The sequence below is a fragment of the Scyliorhinus torazame genome, chromosome 15 (genome assembly GCF_047496885.1).
Source record: "Scyliorhinus torazame isolate Kashiwa2021f chromosome 15, sScyTor2.1, whole genome shotgun sequence".
NCBI classification, from domain to species: Eukaryota; Metazoa; Chordata; class Chondrichthyes; order Carcharhiniformes; family Scyliorhinidae; genus Scyliorhinus; species Scyliorhinus torazame.
Window position 1 is genome coordinate 167,999,159 of NC_092721.1, and position 23,100 is coordinate 168,022,258.

Sequence of the window (23,100 nt, forward strand, 5' to 3'; positions counted from 1 at the left end):
AAGAAAGCAAGGTAGTGCTAGAAATATGTGGCACTTCGCGCACACACAGGCCCTTCCATACAGAAAAATGGCAGGAGTTTTTGGCACTGTGGGACCGTTTGATGAGAACACAGAGCGATGGAACCCATACGCAGAACAATTCGACTATTTTGTTCAAGCTACCAAGATGATAGCAGATATAAATGTTCCAACATTCCTGAGCACAATGGCGGGAAAAACATTAAACCTCCTTCGGAGTCTGGTATAGCGGAAAAGCAATGCACAAAACGTATGAAGAAATAGTGGAAATTTTGCAGGGCCACTATTTACCAAAACTTTTATTCATCGCAGAAAAGTTTAAGTTTCATGAGTGCAACCAAGAAGAAGATGGATTGATGACACAGTTTGTAGCTACCCTGAAAAGACTGGCAGAACAATGCGAATTTGGGATGTGTCAAACGATACCATCAGAGGATGATTAGTCTGTGGTTTAAGAAGCAAAGCTATTCCTAGGCGGTTGTTCAATCAAAAACAACCTGACCTTAAAGAAAACTTTAAAAGTTGCTGTATCCATGGAATTAGCAGCCAAAGAACTCAACAGTTGAGTTAAAGCACAATAATTCACAAGATGTCAGCTGAAACCTGAACGCAAACACTGACTCACACTTCCACAGGTGTGCAGAAACCAGGCACTCAGCAGAAGGTTGTTGGTGCAAAGACATCATGTACATAAATTGTGGTCCACATTGCACGCATTTGTTGGAAAAAGAAACAAGCTTCAGGCAAATGTTGCAGGAAGCAAGGGCCGAGTAAAACATATGTCATACTGAATCAAGGAAAAAGTGTCAATGTGGTACAAAAAGGATGTGAAAAGAAAATTAGTTCACAGTCCGTAGATGAATTATTAAATGTACTATTGCTGGTGCAACAAACCGATGTTGGGTCGCTCCATTATTGGATGGTCAGATGGTCACTTCAGCGCCAGAGGTGTTCCGATGAACTATGGACCAAATCTTAAAGGGATTAGATGGAGTCCAGTGTTATTTGGATGACATCTTTATTACTGCGACGAATGAGAAAGAACATCTCTGCAACCTAGATGCCACACTTCCGAGATTAGAAGATTATGGATTAAGAGTCCGAAAAGACATGGGAATTTTTCCAATCTTCAGTTGAATATCTGGGTCAGGTCATCGACGCCAAGGGACTGCATAATTCGCCTTCGGAAGTCAAAACCATTACCGAGGCAAACACAGAAGGAGGCCATTCGGCCCATCACGTCTGCGCCGATCTCTGAAAGAGCACCCTACCTAGGCCCCCACCCTATTCCCACAAACTCACCCAACCTTTTGGACACCAAAGGGAAATTTAGCATGGCCAATTCACCTAACCTGCACATCTTTGGACTGTGGGGGAAAACTGGAGCACCTGGAGGAAACCCACACAAACACTGGGAGAAAGTGAAAATTCCGCACAGTCACCCAAGGCCGTAATTGAACCTGGGTCCCTGGCGCTATAAGGCAACAATGCTAACCACTGTGCCATTTACATCATTTTAGGTTTACTAAATTACTACAGAACGTTTGTCCCTAATCTGCCGACTATTCTGAGACCCTTGCAAAACATGCTGTGTAAAAATAAAAAGTGGAAATGGGGGGTGATCAATGTGAGAAAGCATTCATGCAAGCCAAAGAGGGGCTATTCAAGTCAGAAGTCCTGATACATTTTGATCCAGATTTACCCCTGCAACTGGCATCATTTTATGGGGCTGAGCAGTGCTTTCCAACATAATGACCATGGGTGAAGAAAAGCCGATAGCCTTCGCGTCAAGGACCTTGAATAAAGCCGAAAGCAATTATGCGCAGATAGCAATAGAAGCCCGAGGAATCATTTTTGGCAGAAAACGGTTCTACCAATTCCTGTATGGGTGGAAATTCACTTTATTGACAGACCATCGTCCGCTAACAACAATATTTGGACCTTGTACCGGGATTTCATTTCTGGCAGCGAGCAGAATGCAGAGCTGGGTACTGCTCTTGTCAGTGAACATCAGTCAAACCTTCAGGGGAATGCAGATGGACTCTCCCGACTACCCTTACCAAATAGTTTGTTGATAAAGCAGTTTGTGTGGAAACATTTTCTACTTTGAACAAGTAGACAACACTCCTGTAACCACAGGGTAGATGAAGAAGCATACCAGAAGTGATCCAATACTGTCAAAGGTTATGGATATTGCACTTCAAGGCAATAAGACTTCAGGAGAAAATCATAAGCTAAAGCTATGTTTTGCCCGAAGTCTCCTCTGGGGAATGAGAGTGATCATTCTACCATTATTAAGAAGACATGTATTAAACCAATCACACAAAGGCCGCTGTGGTACTGTAAGGATGAAAGAGATAACCCAGGAGCTATTTCTGGTGGCCGGGGCTAGATGCTGAAATTGAGGAGAAGGTGGGAATGTGTTTATCTTGTGCAAGAGTGTGAAACCTGCCTCCCATTAGTGCCATTGCACGCATGGGCATGGCCAGAAGAGGCCTGGCAGTGGGTACATGTTGATTATGCCAGACCATTTGAAGGACACATGTTTTTCATTCAATTCGATGCTCGAAGTTGCCATCATTGGAGAAAACAATTGAGTGTGTGAAACCTTCAGCAGATTTATTTCCCTGAACAACTAGTGAGAAACAATGGACCACAGTTCATATCTCAAGAGTTCATAAACTACTTGAAGGAGAATGGAATTGAACACATCTGCTCCACTACTGCCACAAATGGGCTGGCAGAACATTTTGTACAGATGATGAAACATTTGGTAAAGGTAACCAGAGAACAAGGTTCACAATCTAAATGCGCACACAACAACCCAGGTTTCTCTGGCATTGCTGATAGTTTAACATCAACTACACCAGCATTTGATTTGCTAAAACCACCCCAAGACAAAATAACGTTTTGAGAAAAAACAGCAGGATCAGGTCACAAGGTGGGAAAACAAGGTGAAACGTGTTTTTCGCTGGGGTCAAGAGGTTCTGGCAAGAAATTATAACACAAATGATAAGTGGATCCTGCCACCATCTTAGCACAGGCAGGACAGGTCTCCTACGCCATACAACCCTGAGACGATGTAATATGGAGAATGCATGCGGATCAACTTTTGGTAACTCGAACCAATTTGCCAGAGGCGGAACTGACAGAAAGTCCAAATTCAGCTGTGCCAAGAGACGACCTGGACCTTCCAAAGAACCTGACACTAACAAACCAATTAGCGAAAACAGCACCTCAATTGCAAATCAAACGCAAGTCAACTTCAGATCACTGTGTCGACTCCACAGATAACCACTGATGACATTCACACCAAGCCAAAGGCAGCAGAAGTTGCAGCAACCGATTGATGTTTGCCGATAACCACACAGAGAACAATGACCTCCGGAACGTACGACGTATTGACTTGTTGTTTGATTATTCATGTTGCTAATCGATTGTTAATGTTATGCTGTTTATTGTGTTAGGCACCTTTAATTTAAAGGGGGAGGAAATGCTCATTCATAGTGATTTTGGTATTTCCTCACAATTAGCCTTGTAGCTGAACAGCAACACTTTAAGAGAACGATTGCATGATGTCATCATCAGCTATTTGCATGGACAAACGGGCAGTCTCATCGCAGCCTGTAGTGTTAACATCTTCTAAATAAAGCTCTATGTTTTGTTTGAACCTCCAAAGACTCAATCTTGAATCCACCACACTCTGCACATCTATCTGTTCCTTCTACAAAAGTGGATTATCTCACATTTTTCCACATTGCAATCCATCTACCATGTTCTTGCCCACTCACTAAATCTGTCCAAATCCTCCTGTAGCTGTTTCATATCTTCCTTACAACACATACCTGCCTAATTATGTATAATCTGCGAATCTGGAAATATCTACATCCAAATTATTGATATGTATTGTGAATAGCTGGGGCGTAAGTTCTGATCTTTGTGTCTGCTGTCCTTGTCCTAGATGGTAGCAGTTGTGCATTTAGAATGTGCTAAGAAGCCTTGGTGAGTTCAGCTGCTGTCCTCAAAGAAGTAGCAACGGCATGCAATCAAAAGGGAATATTACTTAAATATGCAGAAAAGCTATTCTTAGTCCCTTGAATTCTCAATATTTTGAAAACACATCACTGCACCCATCTTATGGAAGCAAGAGCAGTTGTTGAGATAATGTAAATGTTTATACTTTTCTGAATGCTATCTGAGATAACAGTAAAGAACTTTTCAAATATATATGTGACAACAAATATTTCAACCTATGAAAAGTTGAAATTATCCAGTTTTTTTACTTTGGTCAATAAAAAGACACAAGTATAATCTTTAAGTATGGTTCGATATTGTTATGATCCCAGGTAATGTTAATACTGGCTAAGTCAGATCTCAGAGTAAAACCTGACATTATGTTCTAACTTTTTTTAGAAACTGTTAGTAAGTTACAGGACAAATTCACAGATGTCTGAAAATATAATTTTAATACAAATAATAAAATAATTTTTCAAGCAGGAAAAATTAACTATACTACTCTGGACACAAAGATTGGAAAGATCTCAATAGAAACACAAGAAGACAATTCAGATTTTTACTGATTCTTTACTGCAGCATAAACCTGTGAAGAGTTATCACAAGCGTAACACAAGGCTTTCTCATTTGCAACTGCACAATTGCAAATGGTTTTCTCTCGGTGAATATTTTGAGCATTCACTTGATGCTTTTCACCCAACTTGTGTCTCTCCCCAAGAAACCCCCAAAACACTCTAAATCCACCGTTCCTTCAATGGCAGAGTAAACAAATAAGTTCCCTAAACTCAAGTCTGCCAATCGCATGCACCTCTGCTAAACCAATTACCAAGTTTTATAACTTATCATTCAGTCAACTGGGTGGCACGGTAGCAAAGTGATTAGCACTGTTGCTTCACAGCACCAGGTACCTAGGTTCGATTCCCAGCTTGGGTCACTGACTGTGGGGAGTTCTCCCCGTGTCTGCATGGGTTTCCTCCGGGCACTCCGGTTTCCTCCCACAAGTCCTGAAAGATGTGCTGTTTGGTGAATTGGACATTCTAAATTATCCCTCAGTGTACTCGAACATGGGCCGGAGTGTGGCGACTAGGGGATTTTCACAGTAACTTCATTGCAGTGTTAATGTAAGCCTACTTGTGACACTAATAAAGATTATTATAATTAAGACCCTTCTATTAACTTTGAAGGGTTTTCTTCTCAGAGAACTGAAAATCCTCTTCAATCTCTGGCATACACCAACTCTACCCTCCTGTCTGTTCCTCTGTGACTGTGGACGACTGTTGCTAGGCAATGATAAAGATTTTTAAAAACCTTTTTCCACAAGCATAACTTCTAACCCATTGCTTTAACGTCAGGGGTTGTAAAACCTCATTAAAAATATATGCACATACCGATGTAGCCTCATGTAACTTTATTTTTTCACTGCGTGTTGGTGTATGTACTAGATGAGTATATATTTGGACAAGGGAAGAAATGGGACTTTCATTTGCAATGATAGTTCTTTGGGGCTTGGGTGTGTATGCGGGGTTGTGTGCTAAAGGGGATTTCTTGGTTTTCCTGGGACCGGGCAAGGGGGAAGGAGACCCGGGCGGGGGCCTCCATGCTGGCCAGTTTAAGCCGGCCAGTGAACGGGAGTGAGGTGGGGGGAGGGGCTGTGGCCATCGGAGCCTGGTAGAACATGTTCCGGTGAGTCGAGCTGGGGTGAAAAGTTGGGGAAGGAGTCGAGGTTGGGGGGAGGAGATTACAAGAGGAAGTGGAGGGGAGGAGCCTGGGAGGGGAGGTGGGGGGGCAGTGTCTTCAATTCATGGGTGTCATTCACGGTACTCTTTCGGGGATTGGATGGCATTGAATATTAGGGGGGGGGGGGGAGGGTTGGGGGGTGGACTGTATATGTCAATGGTGACCATAGGCGATTCCTGATTTCAGTTTTCCTTTTTTTTCCCACCTTGGGAGGGTTTGTTTTATTTGATGCTTATATTGTCAGGTGGGCTGTTGTTTGGGGTGGTGGGAGGATGGGATCGTTGTTGTTGATACGGGGATTGACATTGTATTTGTTACCGTTTACTGTTTGTTGGTGGGGTGTAAATTCTGAAGAAAATGTGAAAATGGAGAATAAAAATATATTTTTTAAAAATATACGCACAAACGTATAGGAGTGCCAAAGGGCCTGTACTTTTCTTTGTTCAAATGCAAAAGACCTTTTAACCAGGAGTCTATCCACTCTTCCAGGTACCAAGGCTCCAAAACAACCTAACTGAAATCAAAATTACAGATATATTTTTACTCAACTAAATAATTATTCATGGTTCAAAACACTTGCTGCAGAAAATAAATTGAAAAAGCATCTTTACGATGCATTTTCATTTTATATTGAAAAATCTCCTCTTATCATTATCTCTATCTTCCTTATACAGACCAGGGGCGCGATTCTCCACTCCCACGCCGGTTGGGAGAATCGCCTAGGCCGTCGAAATTTCCGGGGACGCCGGTCCGACGCCCTCCCGCGATTCTCCCGAGCGGCGGGAACGGGCCAGTCGAGTTTCGCAGGCCGGAGAATCGCCGGAGACACCCAAAATGGCGATTCTCCAGCACCCCCGCGATTCTGAGGCCCGGATGGGCCGAGCGGCCAGGCCAAAACGGCGGGTTCCCCCCGGCGGCGTCCACACCTGGTCGCTACAGTCGTGGACGGTGCGTGAACGCTGGGGGGCGGCCTGTGGGGGGGGCGAGGGGGGATTCTGCACCGGGCTTCACCTTGAATGTGGGGTGGCCCGCGATCGGTGCCCACCGATCGTCGGGCCGTCCTCTCTGAAGGAGGACCTCCTTCCTTCCGCGGCCCCGCAAGATCCGTCCCCCATCTTCTTGCGGGGCGGATTTGGACAGGACGGCAACCACGCATGCGCGGGCGACAAGGCCTGGCGCGGGTAGATGACGCGGCCCCGATACTGGCCCATTGTCAGGGCCTGAATCGGTCGCGACCGGGGCCGTTCCGCGCCGTCGTGAACCTCGACGGCGCGGCCACTTCGGTGTGGGAGTGGAGAATCCCGCCCCTTATTCTAGGCAGTAACAATGGGTGGAATTTGTGGATTTCTTTTGGCTGAGTCTCAACTCCGGCGGAAACAGTGGATGCAGCCTGCACTGTAGACGTTTCCCGCCATATATTTATGAAAACTCGCCAATAAATTCAGGGGCAAGTCCCATAACACCATGGTTGTCAAGAGAGCTCACCCCATCACCAATTTAGGCTGTTGAAATATTGGGGGGCTTTTTAAAAAGTTTCTTTAATGGGGACAGAAATACCCCCCCCCCCATGTATTTACATCAAATATACAAAGGGAAAATTACTTTTCAATAAAAATTATATTCCACACATTCTTAATATACAATTCCCCAAATGACCAATTTTCATATTGTACATGCCTTTTGGTTATAGGAATCCTAACAGCCACACATTTGCACTTCCAAGCAAGAGTTATGAGGCAGTGATCAAGCCTGACTTCTCCCTTTATTTATTTGACTCATTGAGTTAGGGGATGAATTTCAGTGATTTCTGGTTGTGTCAGGCCCTTTGTCAAAGAAGCCAAATTTCAAACTGCAAGATTGTTCGCACAAATTTAAAACATGTATTGTCCTAATCACTTCCCTTTAATGTTCTAATTGCATTAAGAGCTATTCTTAATGACCATACAGAAGAGACTGTCATCTGCCTTCTCTTCAGTGTTTTTCATAAAACTACATTTTGAACTGCAAGATTTAAAGATAATATCATACAGGTTAGTTTGCTGAAAGCTATCCAAGATTTTACACATGTACCAGTAGTGCATTGACTGCAGCCCTTTTCTCTCCTTTAGTCAATAATGAAATAATAAAATATGTTTTCTAATCACCAAATATAAAATGTAAAACTAAAGGTGAGTTTCCTGTATTCTAATCTTTACTTGGTATTACACCATAGCTACTTGAGGAACGTGATGGATAATGAACCGGTTATTTGAGGGAAATGTTTAAAATTATTTTTCATGTCTGCACCCATCAGGCAACAGCTGGATATTATGTGGAATCACCTAAACTAGCTAAGAAAAATCTCTACAAACTGGATCCAGGATGGCCTCGGCTTCCAACGTTTTTCACAGGTCAAGTGTTTGGTGTTGCAGTCGACCCAGTGGCGGATATTGTTTATGTGGCACAGGTAAGACATACATTTTCACTTGAACATACTGTGATAAGATAATTATTTAATACTATCCGCTCATTTTATTATTTTTTCCTGCTTTCTGACTGGAAAGGCAGATCGGTTGCTTGAGCCTAGACCTCTGCCGCTTGTGATTAAATTACTAGAGATGAGCATGAACAGTCACAATCACTGACCCCCCTCCCTGTGGAGATGCATATAGCTTTTGTTATGCCCCTTCAATGAAATAATACAAGTATTGTACCACTAAACCATATGAACTTAGCAAATATATGCATGTCGTATTTTTAAGCCTGTGTCTTAAGGGAAATCAGTGAACAGCAAATTTTGAGAATCTATTTACTCGAGATATAAATGTTTGAACAGACGACCAAGCATGGTAATGGAGGGTTAAACATTGGGCTTATGAACCATACAATGAGATGTCCTTGTGAGAGCTGTCTACTGGAGAGATTAACATAGATGGGCAGGGTGGCCTTTTCTCTTCCTGCACTCTGAGTTCTTTTGATGAAGTTGGTGCCATGTTACCAGAAAATGGAAGCCATCCGTTTGCAAACTCTTCACTCACAATAATCTGTGAGAAGTCTTACAACATCAGGTTAAAGTCCAACAGGTTTGTTTCGAATCACTAACTTTCAGAGCGCAGCTCCTTCCTCAGGTGAATAATCCGTACCAAGTCTTCACTAGTACAGGTATTATTGGACCTTATCTCAACTGCCAAACAGTAGAAGAGAACATTTAGAAGAATTTTCTTTGCTCCTGTAGGTAGCAGCTCAAAATGTTTGGCATAACTTCAAAGTGTCTTATTAAAGGTTTAAAGGCTCTCACAATTACAAATAAATGTTATTATTTTCTTCAACCTTCCAGAGAGGAGAATCGGTACCAAAGGTTTTGTTGTTTTCAGAAGATGGATACTTGCTCCAAGAGTGGAATACCACAACACTTGAGATGCCACATGGGATCTTTGCAACTAATGCATCGCCTTCGCCAACTGTGTGGGTGACAGATGTTGGTAATGGTATGTTTGGTATAGTGGAATTTACAGCTTCTGCTTTTGTAATTACGAAATCGATTTTATCAATGTTTTATTCTGCATTTTATTTTATTATAATTATTTTACTTGTTCAATCTGGGGGTTAGACACATATCATTATATAGAATAATTTATATGGTGCAGTTTTTTTTTCTAGTGGTAAACCTTGTCGTTTCTCAGCTTGCCATGGTGGAATTTGACATCAGGATACGTGGCTGTCACTTCTCCACCATAACCGCCAGGCTTTCAAATCTTTTTTTCTACTGTGCCAAATAAAAATGGATGGACTCCTGATGTCAGAACAAATGAATTATATTTTTCAAGGGAGATGAGCAGGTTCACTGTATGCATAGTAAGCTAGTGTCGGTGATGGTGACCATGAAACTATCATCAATTGTTGTAAAAACCCATCTGGTTCATTAACGTTCTTTGGGAAGAAAATCTGCTATCCTTATCTCGTCCAGCTTACATGTGACTCCAAGCTGACAGCAATGTGATTTGACTCTTAATTGCCGTCTGAAATGACCTAGCAAGCCACTCAGTTCAAGGGTAAAGGTACGGTAAAGTCTCCATAGTCCCACACGACCACTGGCTGCTTTCCCCTTTGAGGGGGAGAGCTGACTGCTGGTGCTTTAACCTGAGGGTCACTGCACCTCAGGCGAGGGGCAAGGTTGAGAAGGCGGTTCAACGATAATTAGCATTAGGCCAGCATTTTGTTGCCTTGTCAGTGATGCTCACATCCCATGAAAGAATAAATAAAAAATAAATTCTGCTGCTATATCTATCTTGCCTTAAAACCAAAATGGAGGATGGTGAAAAACTATTATTGCTTGACACGGAGAGTTTTATTTTAGCAACAGTTTTGGCAGTTGTTTTTTTGACATGCAGTGGAACTAGAAATTCTGATCGAGTCTTTCACTACTTAATAAAATATTTTAAAATGTTTGCCTCACTTTACCATGGTTTTAACTTCGTTCTGCCCAACCTCCTTGATGTTTTTGAGGGAGTAGATGGTAGATTTTGAAAGCCCTAAGACGTTGTCTACCTGGAAATTTGTAAAGCTTTTGATTCAATTCAATGTTTGACACCTACTGAAGCCAAGTATCTGAGGTAAAGCTGAAAAGGAAGATAATAAATTGTCAGCAATTAGAGAAGTGAAATCAAGCTGGCGATGCTTGTGCAGAGGGAATTTTCCTACAATGGGTACATTTTTAATCTACATTAGGACTTGGTTTCAGAAATGCAGCCCAAATTGGGCACATTCGTAGATGATATTGCAATGGGGAGGAAAGGGTATTGAGGGAAGAATCTGCTATACTTAACGACAAAGTAAAATGACTGCACTTCAAAAGTAATTATTTCTCTATGAAATACTTTGGGAGCAATCCTGAGGATATGAAAGAGCTTTATAAATTCCAGTTTTCTCATTTCACTAGGAAAATATGGACACACAATCAAACAGTACACTCCACATGGAAAACTTCTTCAAACTCTGGGGACACCTGGAATTCCTGGCAATGACTTAAATCCATTGCAATTTGATCAACCAGCAGAAGTGTATGTTTCTAACAAGGGGGAAATGTACATTGTGGATGGCGATGGAGGTTTAAATAACAGGCTAATCAAATTGGCACAAGGTAATTGAAATTGTTTAAATTGGTAAATTCAGTTAGTGTTTGGTTACTTCTTTTGAAAGCAATTATTCTCGTGGTTTGAGGTTGCCATAATGTTTACGGAACAAAATAAATTTGTTCCGATGTCTTCCCTCCTCATCTTAAAGCAGTAAGCCAGGCTAAGAAACTGTCTCTCAAGCAAATGAACTCCGTTAAGTTTCTCATGTTCCTTCTTGGCAGAGCTGGATGTGACAGTTTAGAATGATGGAGTTTAATCAGTATCTAACATGTGTTAACTTGTCCTAAGCACCACACTCAATGCAGTACTTTTTTCATAGTTACTGTTTTGATGGTGGCTTGCAGAGATCCCTTTAAATACAAAAACAGAACATGCTGGAAAATCTCAATGGGTCTGACAGCATCTGCGGAGATAGAATAGATCTAACGCTTCAAGTCTGGAAGACTTTTCATCAGAGACTGCCATAATTTGCTTTTATCCCGGTAACGACTGCTAGCTAGGCCACATGTAGACCTGAATGTAGTTCGGCCACTGCCTAACAAATGTTAGGCTCTTTACATGTGAAAACGGTGTCCTGGGGCGGGATTCTCCGCAATCGGCGCGATGTCCGCCGACCGGCGCCAAAAACGGCGCGAATCAGTCCGGCATCGCGCCGCCCCAAAGGTGCGGAATTCTCCGCATCTTGAGGGGCCGAGCCCTCACCTTGAGGGGCTAGGCCCGAGCCGGAGTGACTTTGCCACGCGACGCATGCGCGAGAGCATCAGTGGCCGCTCACGGCATCCCCGCGCATGCGCAGTGGAGGGGGTCTCTTCCGCCTCCGCCATAGTGAAGATCATGGCGAAGGCGGAAGGAAAAGAGTGCCCCCACGGTACAGGCCCGCCCGCGGATCGGTGGGCCCCGATCGCGGGCCAGGCCACCGTGGGGACACCCCCCGTGGCCAGATCGCCCCGCGTCCCCCCCAGGACCCCGGAGCCCGCCCGCGCCGCCTTGTCCCGCCGTTCGAAAGGTGGTTCAATCCACGCCGGCTGGCGTGGGTTGACAGAGGCGGGGGTACGGCCCATCGCAGACCGGAGAGTCGCCGGGGGTGGGCCCGCTGACCGGCGCGATTTCCGCCGACCGGCACGGCGCGATTCCCGCCCTCGCCGAATCTCCGGTGGCGGAGAATTTGGGACACGGCGGAGGCGGGATTCACGCCGACGCCCGTCGATTCTCCGACCCGGTGGGCGGTCGGAGAATCGCGCCCCTTATGTCTGTTTCATGTGCAGGTCCTGGACATCTCTCTTTCTGCCTTTACCAATGCGGCAGAATGTCTCTTATGGCATTAAATATGCCATGCTTCCTTCCATAAAATGTTTAGGCAACCCAGTGGTACTTGGAAAATAGGTGCAGTGCGATCAGAATGCTAGCCCTGTGCACTATGAGGAATGTTTCAGTTTTTTCCAGGTGACATCCCCAAAACGACTGCAACTCCCCTATCTGTGCAGAGTCTGCACGTTCTCCCCGTGTCTGCGTGGGTTCCTCCGGGTGCTCCGGTTTCCTCCCACAGTCCAAAGACGTGCAGGTTAGGTGGAGTGGCCATGCTAAACTGCCCTTCGTGTCCAAAAAGATTAGGAGGGGTTATTGGGTTATGGAGCTAGGGTGGAAGTGGGGCTTAAGTGGATCGGTGCAGACTCGATGGGCCAAATGGCCTCCTTCTGCACTGTATGTTCTATGTATAAAGGGACGATTGTTCCCAGGTCTTCCCATCTGCCCAGCTTTGCGTATCTAACAGGTCTAAAAGAAATCACTTTTATTTCAGTGCCCACTCCCTGCCCTATCCCCATAACCCCTTAACCCCACCTAACCGTTGGACACTAAGGGGCAATTTAGCTCGGTCAATCTACCTAACCTGCATATCTTTGTACTGTGGGAAGAAACCGGAGCACCCGGAGGAAACCTATGCAGACACGGGGAGAACGTGCCAACTCCGCACAGACAGTGACCCAAGCCAGGAATTGAACCCAGTGCTGTGAGGCAGCAGTGCTAACCGCCGTGCCGCCACGCTTACTGACCCTGTAGTCACACGGAGCAGTTTTTCCTTATTTATTAAACCTTTTTGATTTTGAATGCCTCTATTAAATCTCCTATTAACCTCTCTACTCTGAAAAGAACAAGGCCAGCTTCCCCAGTCTCTCCATAGTCAGTGAAGTCCCTTATTACTGGGACCATTCGAGTAAATCTCCTTCCGTAACCTCTCCAAGGTCCTTCCCATAGCGTGGTCTCCAGAATTCTGCAGCTAATGACCCGTCATGACCCAAAAAGCAGCACAGCAAAGGAAATCTGTAATTTCTTTAAAATTAAACATAGAACATAGAAAATACAGCACAGAACAGGCCCTTCGGCCCACGATGTTGTGCCGAACCTTTGTCCTAGATTAATCATAGATTATCATTGAATCTACAGTGCAGAAGGAGGCCATTCGGCCCCCTGAGTCTGCACCAGCTCTTGGAAAGAGCATTCTACCCAAACTCAACACCTCCACCCAACACCAAGGGCAATTTGGACATTAAGGGCAATTTATCATTGGCCAATTCACCTAACCCGCACATCTTTGGACTGTGGGAGGAAACCGGAGCACCCGGAGGAAACCCACGCAGACACGGGGAGGACGTGCAGACTCCGCACAGACAATGACCCAAGCCGAAATCGAACCTGGGACCATGGATCTGTGAAGCAATTGTGCTATCCACAATGCTACCGTGCTGCCCTTAAGAACAAATAAATCTACACTATATCATTTTCCCGTAATCCATGTACCTATCCAACAGCTGCTTGAAGGTCACTAATGTTTCCGACTCAACTACTTCCACAGGCAGTGCATTCCATGCCCCCACTACTCTCTGGGTAAAGAACCTACCTCTGATATCCCTCCTATATCTTCCACCTTTCACCTTAAATTTATGTCCCCTTGTAATGGTGCGTTCCACCTGGGGAAAAAGTCTCTGACTGTCTACTCTATCTATTCCCCTGATCATCTTATAAACCTCTATCAAGTCGCCCCTCATCCTTCTCCGCTCTAATGAGAAAAGGCCTAGCACCCTCAACCTTTCCTTGTAAGACCTACTCTCCATTCCAGGCAACATCCTGGTAAATCTTCTTTGCACCTTTTCCAGAGCTTCCACATCCTTCCTAAAATGAGGCGACCAGAACTGTACACAGTACTCCAAATGTGGCCTTACCAAAGTTTTGTACAGCTGCATCATCACCTCACGGCTCTTAAATTCAATCCCTCTGTTAATGAACGCGAGCACACCATAGGCCTTCTTCACAGCTCTATCCACTTGAGTGGCAACTTTCAAAGATGTATGAACATAGACCCCAAGGTCTCTCTGCTCCTCCACAATGCCAAGAACTCTACCGTTAACCCTGTATTCCGCATTCATATTTGTCCTTCCAAAATGGACAACCTCACACTTTTCAGGGTTAAACTCCATCTGCCACTTCTCAGCCCAGCTCTGCATCCTATCTATGTCTCTTTGCAGCCGACAACAGCCCTCCTTACTATCCACAACTCCACCAATCTTCGTATCGTCTGCAAATTTACTGACCCACCCTTCAACTCCCTCATCCAAGTCATTAATGAAAATCACAAACAGCAGAGGACCCAGAACTGATCCCTGCGGTACACCACTGGTAACTGGGATGAAGGCTGAATATTTGCCATCCACCACCACTCTCTGACTTCTATCGGTTAGCCAGTTCGTTAAAATGTCTGTGGAATCTGCAATTATTTTTACGAATGCTTGAAAGGGATGTTTTAGAGTTTGCAATCAATTGTAAATGGATCAATTGTAATTTTCGTGTGTAAGAAGAAATTCTGAGCCGGGTTTTTCGAACCCCATCTGCTGGAATCATCCGGCCCTGCTAAAAATCTTTGGTTGTCCCCACCGTATTCCCCACAGCAGATTCCATCACGGCAGGGCTGTAAAATTCCAACCAAAGGAACATGTAACCTACCACCCTCTATGAGAAACAGATTGTGCATACTCTGTTGAAACCAAGGTGCTTTGAAAGAAAATACTGTATTCACAGTTTTTAAAAGTCTACTTTATGTATATTAATGTAAGTACTCCTGATCTTGGACTGATTGGCTTTGAAACTGCCTAATATGTAGGATCTGTACAAAACATACATCAACTTAATCTGCTGCCTGTTTGGTGCTGTATTCATTCATAGTTTCTATTCCCAAACAGTTGGATTGTACTCTAGTAGAAGTAAATAACTAAAGGAAATGAATGGTCTTGCAACTGGTGCTCTTTATCTATTGTAGGCTTTTGGATAGCTTGGATGAAAGGAGGAAAGGGTGCTGGGCCTTCTCATTTTTACATTCCACACAGTGTAACTGAGGATACTGTAGGGAGGGTAAGTCACAGCCTAGATCATTGATAAATTAATTGTCTGTACCTGCAGTTTTAAAATCAAAAATCTGGGTATTTTATCATGATTGTTGAGTGCATTTGGGCCAGTGCGAAAGATACCATTAACTACTCCGTAAGACATGAATTTTACTGTCCTTTTGCAAAATGTTTGCAAATATTCAACTGAGAGTTTAGTGCCTGTGAATATAATTTTGTTAATTTGTGCAGAAAATTCTTCGGTTATGCATGTTGGATAGGAGGTCTTGTGGCACATTGGGAAGCTCCCTGGCTCTGAGCTGGAAGCTCCAGGTTCAAGTCCCACTCCAGAACTTGATGGCGAAGGAAGGTGTGGTCAACCAAACAGGTTGGGTATCAATCTGCAAATTCTTCCAGTATAAGCCAAGGGCAGGTGGTAAGAGCAAGAGAGATTTCTGGTCAGCCACGCGGTAGAAAGAATTGGAGCCTCCACTGCCGCGGTTCATAGCTACAATCTGCATGTAAAAATGCATGTTGCCACAGCAACTCTGACTCCTTCGGGGCCGGTTGGCTCAGTTGGCTGGATGGCTGGTATGAATCACATTTGTGCCAACAGTGTGGGGATCTATCACTGTGACCCACCCTACCCTCAGTGAAGGTAGTTACTCAGACCTGTCTTCAGGCAGAGATGAAGAAGAGGAAGATCCATATTGGGAATAGGGACACAGGGGTCAATGGATTTATCTGCCCCTTAGTTCATAATATGTGCTATCTGATGAATTTGTCAAATCTAACCCTATAATGAACAATTCATTAAATCCAAAACATGTATTTTATGTGCAAGTAAAACTTCTTCAATAAAATTAAGAGAAATTAGTAATGCAACAAACCACAAGTGTATTTTTACCTGCAGCTCAGAAAAGAAATCCAGCCCAAAGTGATCAGATAATAGCAGTCTGTCTCTTCCTCTTTCTATATGAAATCAGTTTGTTAATCTTGACCTTATTACTGACTAAACTTTACATGAAAAACTGCTCCTGATTTGACATTGTTTGCAGTCTCACAATGGGATAACAAGATTGACTGACAAAAACATCTCACATACAGTGAAGATCAATGCAGATTATTGATGTAGGTTATATTCTACCATGACCTGGAAATCTTTAGTGCTGACACTAGATATAAAAACCGGTAATATATTTAATTTTCATCACTTAAATCAATCACATTAATAAGTAAAATAATTCATAAAACAATAAAAGCTGGTTAAAATATGACGTTTAAAATGTTGATGGACCTCAGTGCAGGTCGGTCTGTTGTCAGTAAACTATGAGGCGATATCAATAATGGTTCAGGAGAAGCCTATGGATTTTCAGTATTTCCTCGCTGAAATAGGCAGCATTATAAGAAATGTGCTCCACTGGGGGCACAAAAGTAGAAGCAAAAGGGGAGAAAAAATACAAAATGAAAGCATACAAATGATTCTATCTGTAATTCAGTTATCTTTTAACTGTAGATTTGGGTAGCTGACCGGGGCAACAAGCGTTTGCAAGCATTTGATTCAACTTCAGGAGAATGGCTAGGGTACTGGACCAGCTGCTTCACAGATGATGCCCCTTACTCTGTTAGGTGAGTTTGAGAAATCTACTGACGTGTTCATACTAGAGAATCTCAGTACTTGGGGTAAAACGAGGACCCCATGGTAATTTACTTTTTAAAAATAGTTTTGCCAATTCTGTACTGTCTGTATCGGTACCATTTGTTGATTCTGATGCACACACAAGTGTTTCAACGCAGCTCGCCTATGTGTGATTTTTATTTTTCCTTCCTTTTCCATGGAGAAGTATCAGACTGGTACTCTCTGCCTTTCTTTGGCTGAGGTTTACAAATCACAACATTGAAAGTTTAGCTGTGAACACATTCCTTCCACCTGCACAGTACCAACAATGACAGACCTGTTTCTATTCTCTTCATTGAACAGAACCCTAAAAGTTCCTCAGGGTTGCTACTCAGATGGAGTACTCAGGACCCCACACAGAAATGGTCCAGACAAGTTGTCAGGTCTCTGCCATTTCTGTATTAACTTGTAATGGGTGAAACTTCAGTTCAACCCTTCCAAAGCATATAGAAGCTCGGAAATGGGGATTCTTAAATTTGGAGTTCCCTATCCTGGCCATAGGTACCCAACATAGTAGTGAAAGCTGGCATATGAAGCGCGATTAGGAATGCCCACTTGATAAACAACTGGTTCCCTGAAGGTGAATATTATGTGTTCATCAGAATAATTCCTAGATCAGGCTCACTTGGATCGTTGGAAAAATATCTAGGTAATGCCACACACACCACCCCCCGCCATGTCCCTCCAGAATGGTGAAACAGGTTACCAGATTTCCAGGTATGTGAATGGATGCCAAAGATGTGCCCAAAGTGACACTTTGGATCCACCTGCCCTGTGCAATGAGGTGGCTTCCCACTGACCATGTAAATTTTGACAGGGTTCAGTGATGTAGGGGACTGGCAGGTGGAAATCCTGCTACAACTGCTATGATTTCAGCCAGTAGAACGTGGAGGCTCATACCCAGTCTTAGACCAATGTCACTTTCCTAAGTGTTTAGACCATCTTCTGTAATATTGGGTAGCTTTCATTTTCCTTATTGCATGCAATCTTACCAAAAAATTGTGCTTTAGTTAGAATTCCCATGGGGAAACAATAATTGATCTCCCCCTAGGTAGGAGGCGGAGGCCAAAAACCTGGGGCTCGCCAAGAAGGGACAAAAGCAGGCCCAACTAAGGGCCTGATCAGACCTATCCTCCCAGCAGTGTCTAAACTGGGAGTGTGTTATGGGCCAGGATTTAGAGAACCCCAAAGTGTATCATGGAGTTCACCTGACCCACAACCTTTACTAGATTGTGGTATGGGGAGCACACGGCCCACTCTACAGGTATGGTACAGCAGAAATTGAAAAGTATTTTTTAAAGTGAAACAATGTTTATTCTATGAACTCAAGTTAACCTTTTTAAAACATACAGTGTACATCTTAGCAACCATTAATTCAAATACAACCCCCAAAGAATACAACACTAAGTAATCCTTTAAGATTTCCTTTCAACATCCATAAGACTTAAAAACAAAATCTTTATCAGAAGCACATCAGGTTAAAGTCACTACTGAAAACATTTATAATTCTGAATTCACCAAATGATCAAGAGATAGTCTTTTGATGGCAGAGAGAACAGCAGTACACCTGCTTGGTCTGGCTTCAGCTCCAACGTTGAAGACGAAACTAAACACACCCTGCAGCCTGCTCAAAAACGAAAGTAAAAAGCTGACAGACAGCCCAGCTCCATCCACTCTCTGACATCACTGCAGTAGTAAACACCCATTTCTTAAAGGTACTCTCACCTACAGATATTTATATACACACCCATTTAAACACCCATTTCTTAAAGATACTCTCACATGACACCTCCCCCAAGAAAAAAAAAACCATCAACTTCATTTATCGCTATCCTTGAAGAAATGCACACAGTAAATATACTTTTTTGTTTCAAAAAAAACAACACAAGGAAACATGTACAATAATATAGTCCATTTTTTTTTTCTTCCTCCAACTGAAACTGCTTCCGTTCATCACATTTGTGACAAAGCATCGGCTATCACGATTTCTCGTTCTGCCACATGTACTATTTTTAAATGAAATGGCTGCAACAATAAACTCCAGCGAAACAGCCGTGCATTGTTATTCCGGAATCGCTCCAAAAACGTCAACGGATTATGATCAGTATATATAACGGTGTCAGGCGGATTGCTGGTCACATAAATGTGAAAATGTTGCAAAGCCAGCACCAAACTCAAAGTCTCCTCAATCATGGAATACATTTTCTGGTGAGAATTAAATTTCTTTGAAAAATAACCAATAGGCCGCTCTAGCCCTTCGTCGTCGTCTTGTAGAAGCACCGCACCTACACCCACATCACTCGCATCGACCGCCACTTTAAATGGTTTCGTATAATTTGGGATGGCTAACACAGGAGCAGTGGTTAACACAGCCTTCAGGACATCAAATGCCTGTTGACACTCCGCTGTCCACTGGAATTTGTTACGCTTCTTGAGCAAGTCCGTCAGTGGAGCGACCACATTGCTAAAATTGGGTACAAATATCTGGGTTAGCACAGAGCTAATTCGCTGGCTTTAAAAGCAGACCAAGGCAGGCCAGCAGCACGGTTCAATTCCCATACCAGCCTCCCCGAACAGGTGCCGGAATATGGCGACTAGGGGCTTTTCACAGTAACTTTATTTGAAGCCTACTTGTGACAATAAGCGATTTTAATTTCAAACAGTACGAATGGAATTCCTTTATCCCAATCCTCTGGATAATCTTGGCAATAAGCCCTCAACATTGTCTTTAATGTTTGATGCCACCTTTCTAATGCTCCCTGCGATTCTGGATGGTACGCAGTTGATTTAAATTGTTTTATTCCTAAGCTATCTATAACTTCTTTGAATAACCTTGAGGTAAAATTTGGTCCTTGATCCGATTGTATTTCTGTGGGTAGTCCAAATCGATAAAAGAATTTAACTAACTCCTCCACAATCTTTTTAGCTGTAATGTTACTTACTGGGATGGCCTCCGGAAACCTAGTAGACACATCCATTATAGTCAAAAGATATAGATTCCCACTTTTTGTTTTAGGAAGCGGTCCTACGGAATCAATTAGGACCCTTGTAAAATGTTCCTCAGATGCTGGAATGGGTATTAAGAGTGCTGGTTTTATCACTGCTTGAGGTTTCCCTATCACTTGACATGTGTGACATGATTGACAAAATTTAACTACATCTTTATGTAGTCCAAGCCAATAAAAATGTTTCTGGATTTTAGCTTGAGTTTTCCTTATTCCCAAATGACCTCCCACTGGTACTTCATGTGCAACTCGCAACACCTCCTTTCTATACCCTACCAGCAATACTACTTGATGAACTTCTGCCCACTTTTCATCCGCCTGCATATGTACAGGTCTCCATTTTCTCATCAAGACATCACTTTTACGGTAATAACACTCTGGTATACACTCAGATTCCTCGTCCGTGTATGCTTTCTGATACATCCGTTTTATTTCTACATATTTCTGTTGTAACTCTGCCAATTTTCCTGAACAAAATATATCCGCCTCATCCTCCACCTTTTTCAACCATCTGATCAAAAATCGTTTCTGATAATTGCACTTCAACTTCATCTTCACTCTTTGATTTCTCTTGTCTTAAGCTGTGACTTTGCGACCTTGTTACTACACAATCCGGAAAATCCCAGGATATTCGTCCTTCAACACTTCAGTTGTCTGATTTTCCACTGGCTTATCAACCACAGTAGGCATCACTCCCACCTGCGATCCAGCTATATCATTACCCAAGATAAACTGTATTCCTGGACAAGATAGTTTCTCTATTACTCCTACTACCACTTCACCACTCTTCACTGGACTTTCCAACCTTACCTTATATAATTGAACACTACTCCGTTCACCCACATATTCCCACCTTTTCTGGCAACATTCTTCCCAAACTGCATAATTCCTCATCTCTTACCATTAAAGATTGACTAGCTCCCGTGTCTCTTAAAATTGTGACTTCTTTGCCTGCTCTTCCTGATACACATGAGTAAACGTTACCCACACAAGTAAATTCTTTATAGAGATCTGGCACCTTCTTACCAATCACCTCTTGATCAGGCTGTACAATCTTTTGCACCTCCTTCGCTTCACTTGGGCTTTCCTATATCACTTTAACAAACCCCGCTGTCTTGTCCTGTTTTACCACACCAGTCTTCCCAGTGCTTTTCTTCAACCACCAACTCTGTGACTTTACATGGCCTAGTTTATTACAGTGAAAACACCTGAAACTTTTCATTTCTTTTCCACCCTCCTGGATTTCTTTTTTAATCTGAGGTACACTCTCTTTATTATCTCCCATCAGATCACCTTTACCTTTACCACTTGATTATTTCTCATGTCCTCAGTTTCTATCCCTCACAGGCTGAAACTGATGTCGGAAACCAAGCTTTGATTTATGAACTAATTCATAATCATCTGCCATTTCTGCTGCTAATCTCGCAGTTTTAACCCTCTGCTCTTCCACATGAGTTCCCACTGCATCAGGAATTGAATTTTTAAACTCTTCAAAAGTATAATTTCTCTGAGAGCTTCATACGTTTGGTCTATTTTCAAAGCCCTTATCCAGCTATCAAAATTACTCTGTTTGATCCTTTCAAACTCCATGTATGTTTGACCAAATTCTTTCCTTAAATTTCTAAACCTTTGTCTGTAGGCTTCAGGCACTAGTTCATATGCGCCTAAGATGGATTTTTTCACCTCCTCATACGTCTCAGATACCTCCTCCGGTAGTGATGCAAACACTTCACTAGCCTTACCTACCAGCTTTGTTTGAATCAGTAACCCTAATCCAGCTCCTTGTCTGCTCCAAAAAACTAATTCAAATTGAATCCAATTCATGGCCCCCACAAGAGAGACATACCAGATCTAAACCAAAGGCTCAATCTACAGACACTTGATCTTAGCCATACACTTGATCTTAGCCAAAAGGCCGAGAAGCGATGCCATTTCATTTGTTTAGTCACCGTCTCAAATTAAATGAAAAAGGCTTCCACCTCCTTCTCGTCAAACCTTGGCAATGCTTGGACATATTTAAATAGATTCCCACCAAGCCTTCGACTTTGACTCTCTTTCTCACTCTCATCCGACTGTACGTTTCCCTTTACGTCTGCCAATTTTAACTGATTGTCATGTTTCACGGCCATTTTCTGAAGTTCAAACTCTCTCTCTTTATCTTTTTCCCTGATCTGTATCTCCCTTTCTCTTTCTTTTTGTTCTGCTAGTGCTATTCTTTCTTTTCTACTTTCTCTCTCTCCTTTTCTTTTTCCTCTCTCTCTCTTTCTCTTTCCGCTCTATTTCTTTCTCTTTCCTTTTCCGCATTATCTCTCTTTCTTTTTCCTCTCTTTCGTATTCAAGCTGCTTTAATTCTTTCTCATGTTCCATTTGTTTAAATTGTAATTGAATTTTTGCCATTTCCAGTGAGTCAAATTGTATCTCAGGCAACTTTAAATGCTTAGCCATAATTACCTCACCTTTTCGCATTTTGTCAGGTAATGTTAACTGCAATGTTTTTGCCAAATTTAAAAAGTCTGCTTTTATTCTCTGTCCGTAAGGTACTGCATGTGACCGTCTTCACCCCCAAAAACATCTGAGCCTCTGAAAGAGTCATTGTCCACAACACACTCCCCACTTAAATTAAAATACCACACCTGAAAAGCAACCACAATATGCTCACCCCTCACTGTCTTTAAGTTCACTAAGCCAATCCAAAAGATAGACTTTTATCCCCTTCGAGCCCCCAATTTGTTATGGGCCAGGGTTTAGAGAACCCCAAAGTGTATCATGGAGTTCACATGATCCACAACGTTTACTAGATTGTGGTATGGGGAGCACATGGCCCACTCTACAGGTGTGGTACAGCAGAAATTGAAAAGTATTTTTTAAAGTGAAACAATGTTTATTCTATGAACTCAAGTTGACCTTTTTAAAACATAAGTGAACATCTTAGCAACCATTAATTCAAATACAACCCCCAAAGAATACAACACTAAGTAATCCTTCAAGATTTCCTTTTAACAACCATAAGACTTAAAAACAAAACCTTTATCAGAAACACATCAGGTTAAAGTCACTTCTGAAAACATTTATAATTCGGAATTCACCAAATGATCAAGAGATAGTCTTTTGATGGCAGAGAGAACAGCAGTACACCTGCTTGGTCTGGCTTCAGCTCCAAC

General features: G+C 42.8%; 1 protein-coding gene across 2 annotated transcripts in view; it reads left to right on the forward strand.

The window, feature by feature from the left end:
- LOC140391966 (NHL repeat-containing protein 3-like) overlaps nucleotides 1-23,100 on the forward strand; it is a 28,241-nt gene that overhangs the window by 3,835 nt on the left and 1,306 nt on the right. The window contains exons 2-7 of one of the 2 annotated variants that reach the window (XM_072477067.1): nucleotides 8,063-8,215; nucleotides 9,086-9,236; nucleotides 10,688-10,888; nucleotides 15,193-15,284; nucleotides 16,773-16,885; nucleotides 18,905-19,068. In XM_072477067.1, coding sequence (XP_072333168.1) covers nucleotides 8,063-8,215; nucleotides 9,086-9,236; nucleotides 10,688-10,888; nucleotides 15,193-15,284; nucleotides 16,773-16,885; nucleotides 18,905-18,950 — 756 coding nt within the window. In that variant the 3' untranslated portion in view covers nucleotides 18,951-19,068. Of the gene's footprint in view, nucleotides 1-8,062; nucleotides 8,216-9,085; nucleotides 9,237-10,687; nucleotides 10,889-15,192; nucleotides 15,285-16,772; nucleotides 16,886-18,904; nucleotides 19,069-23,100 lie in introns of those variants that run through there. The other variant, XM_072477066.1, reaches the window with a different exon arrangement.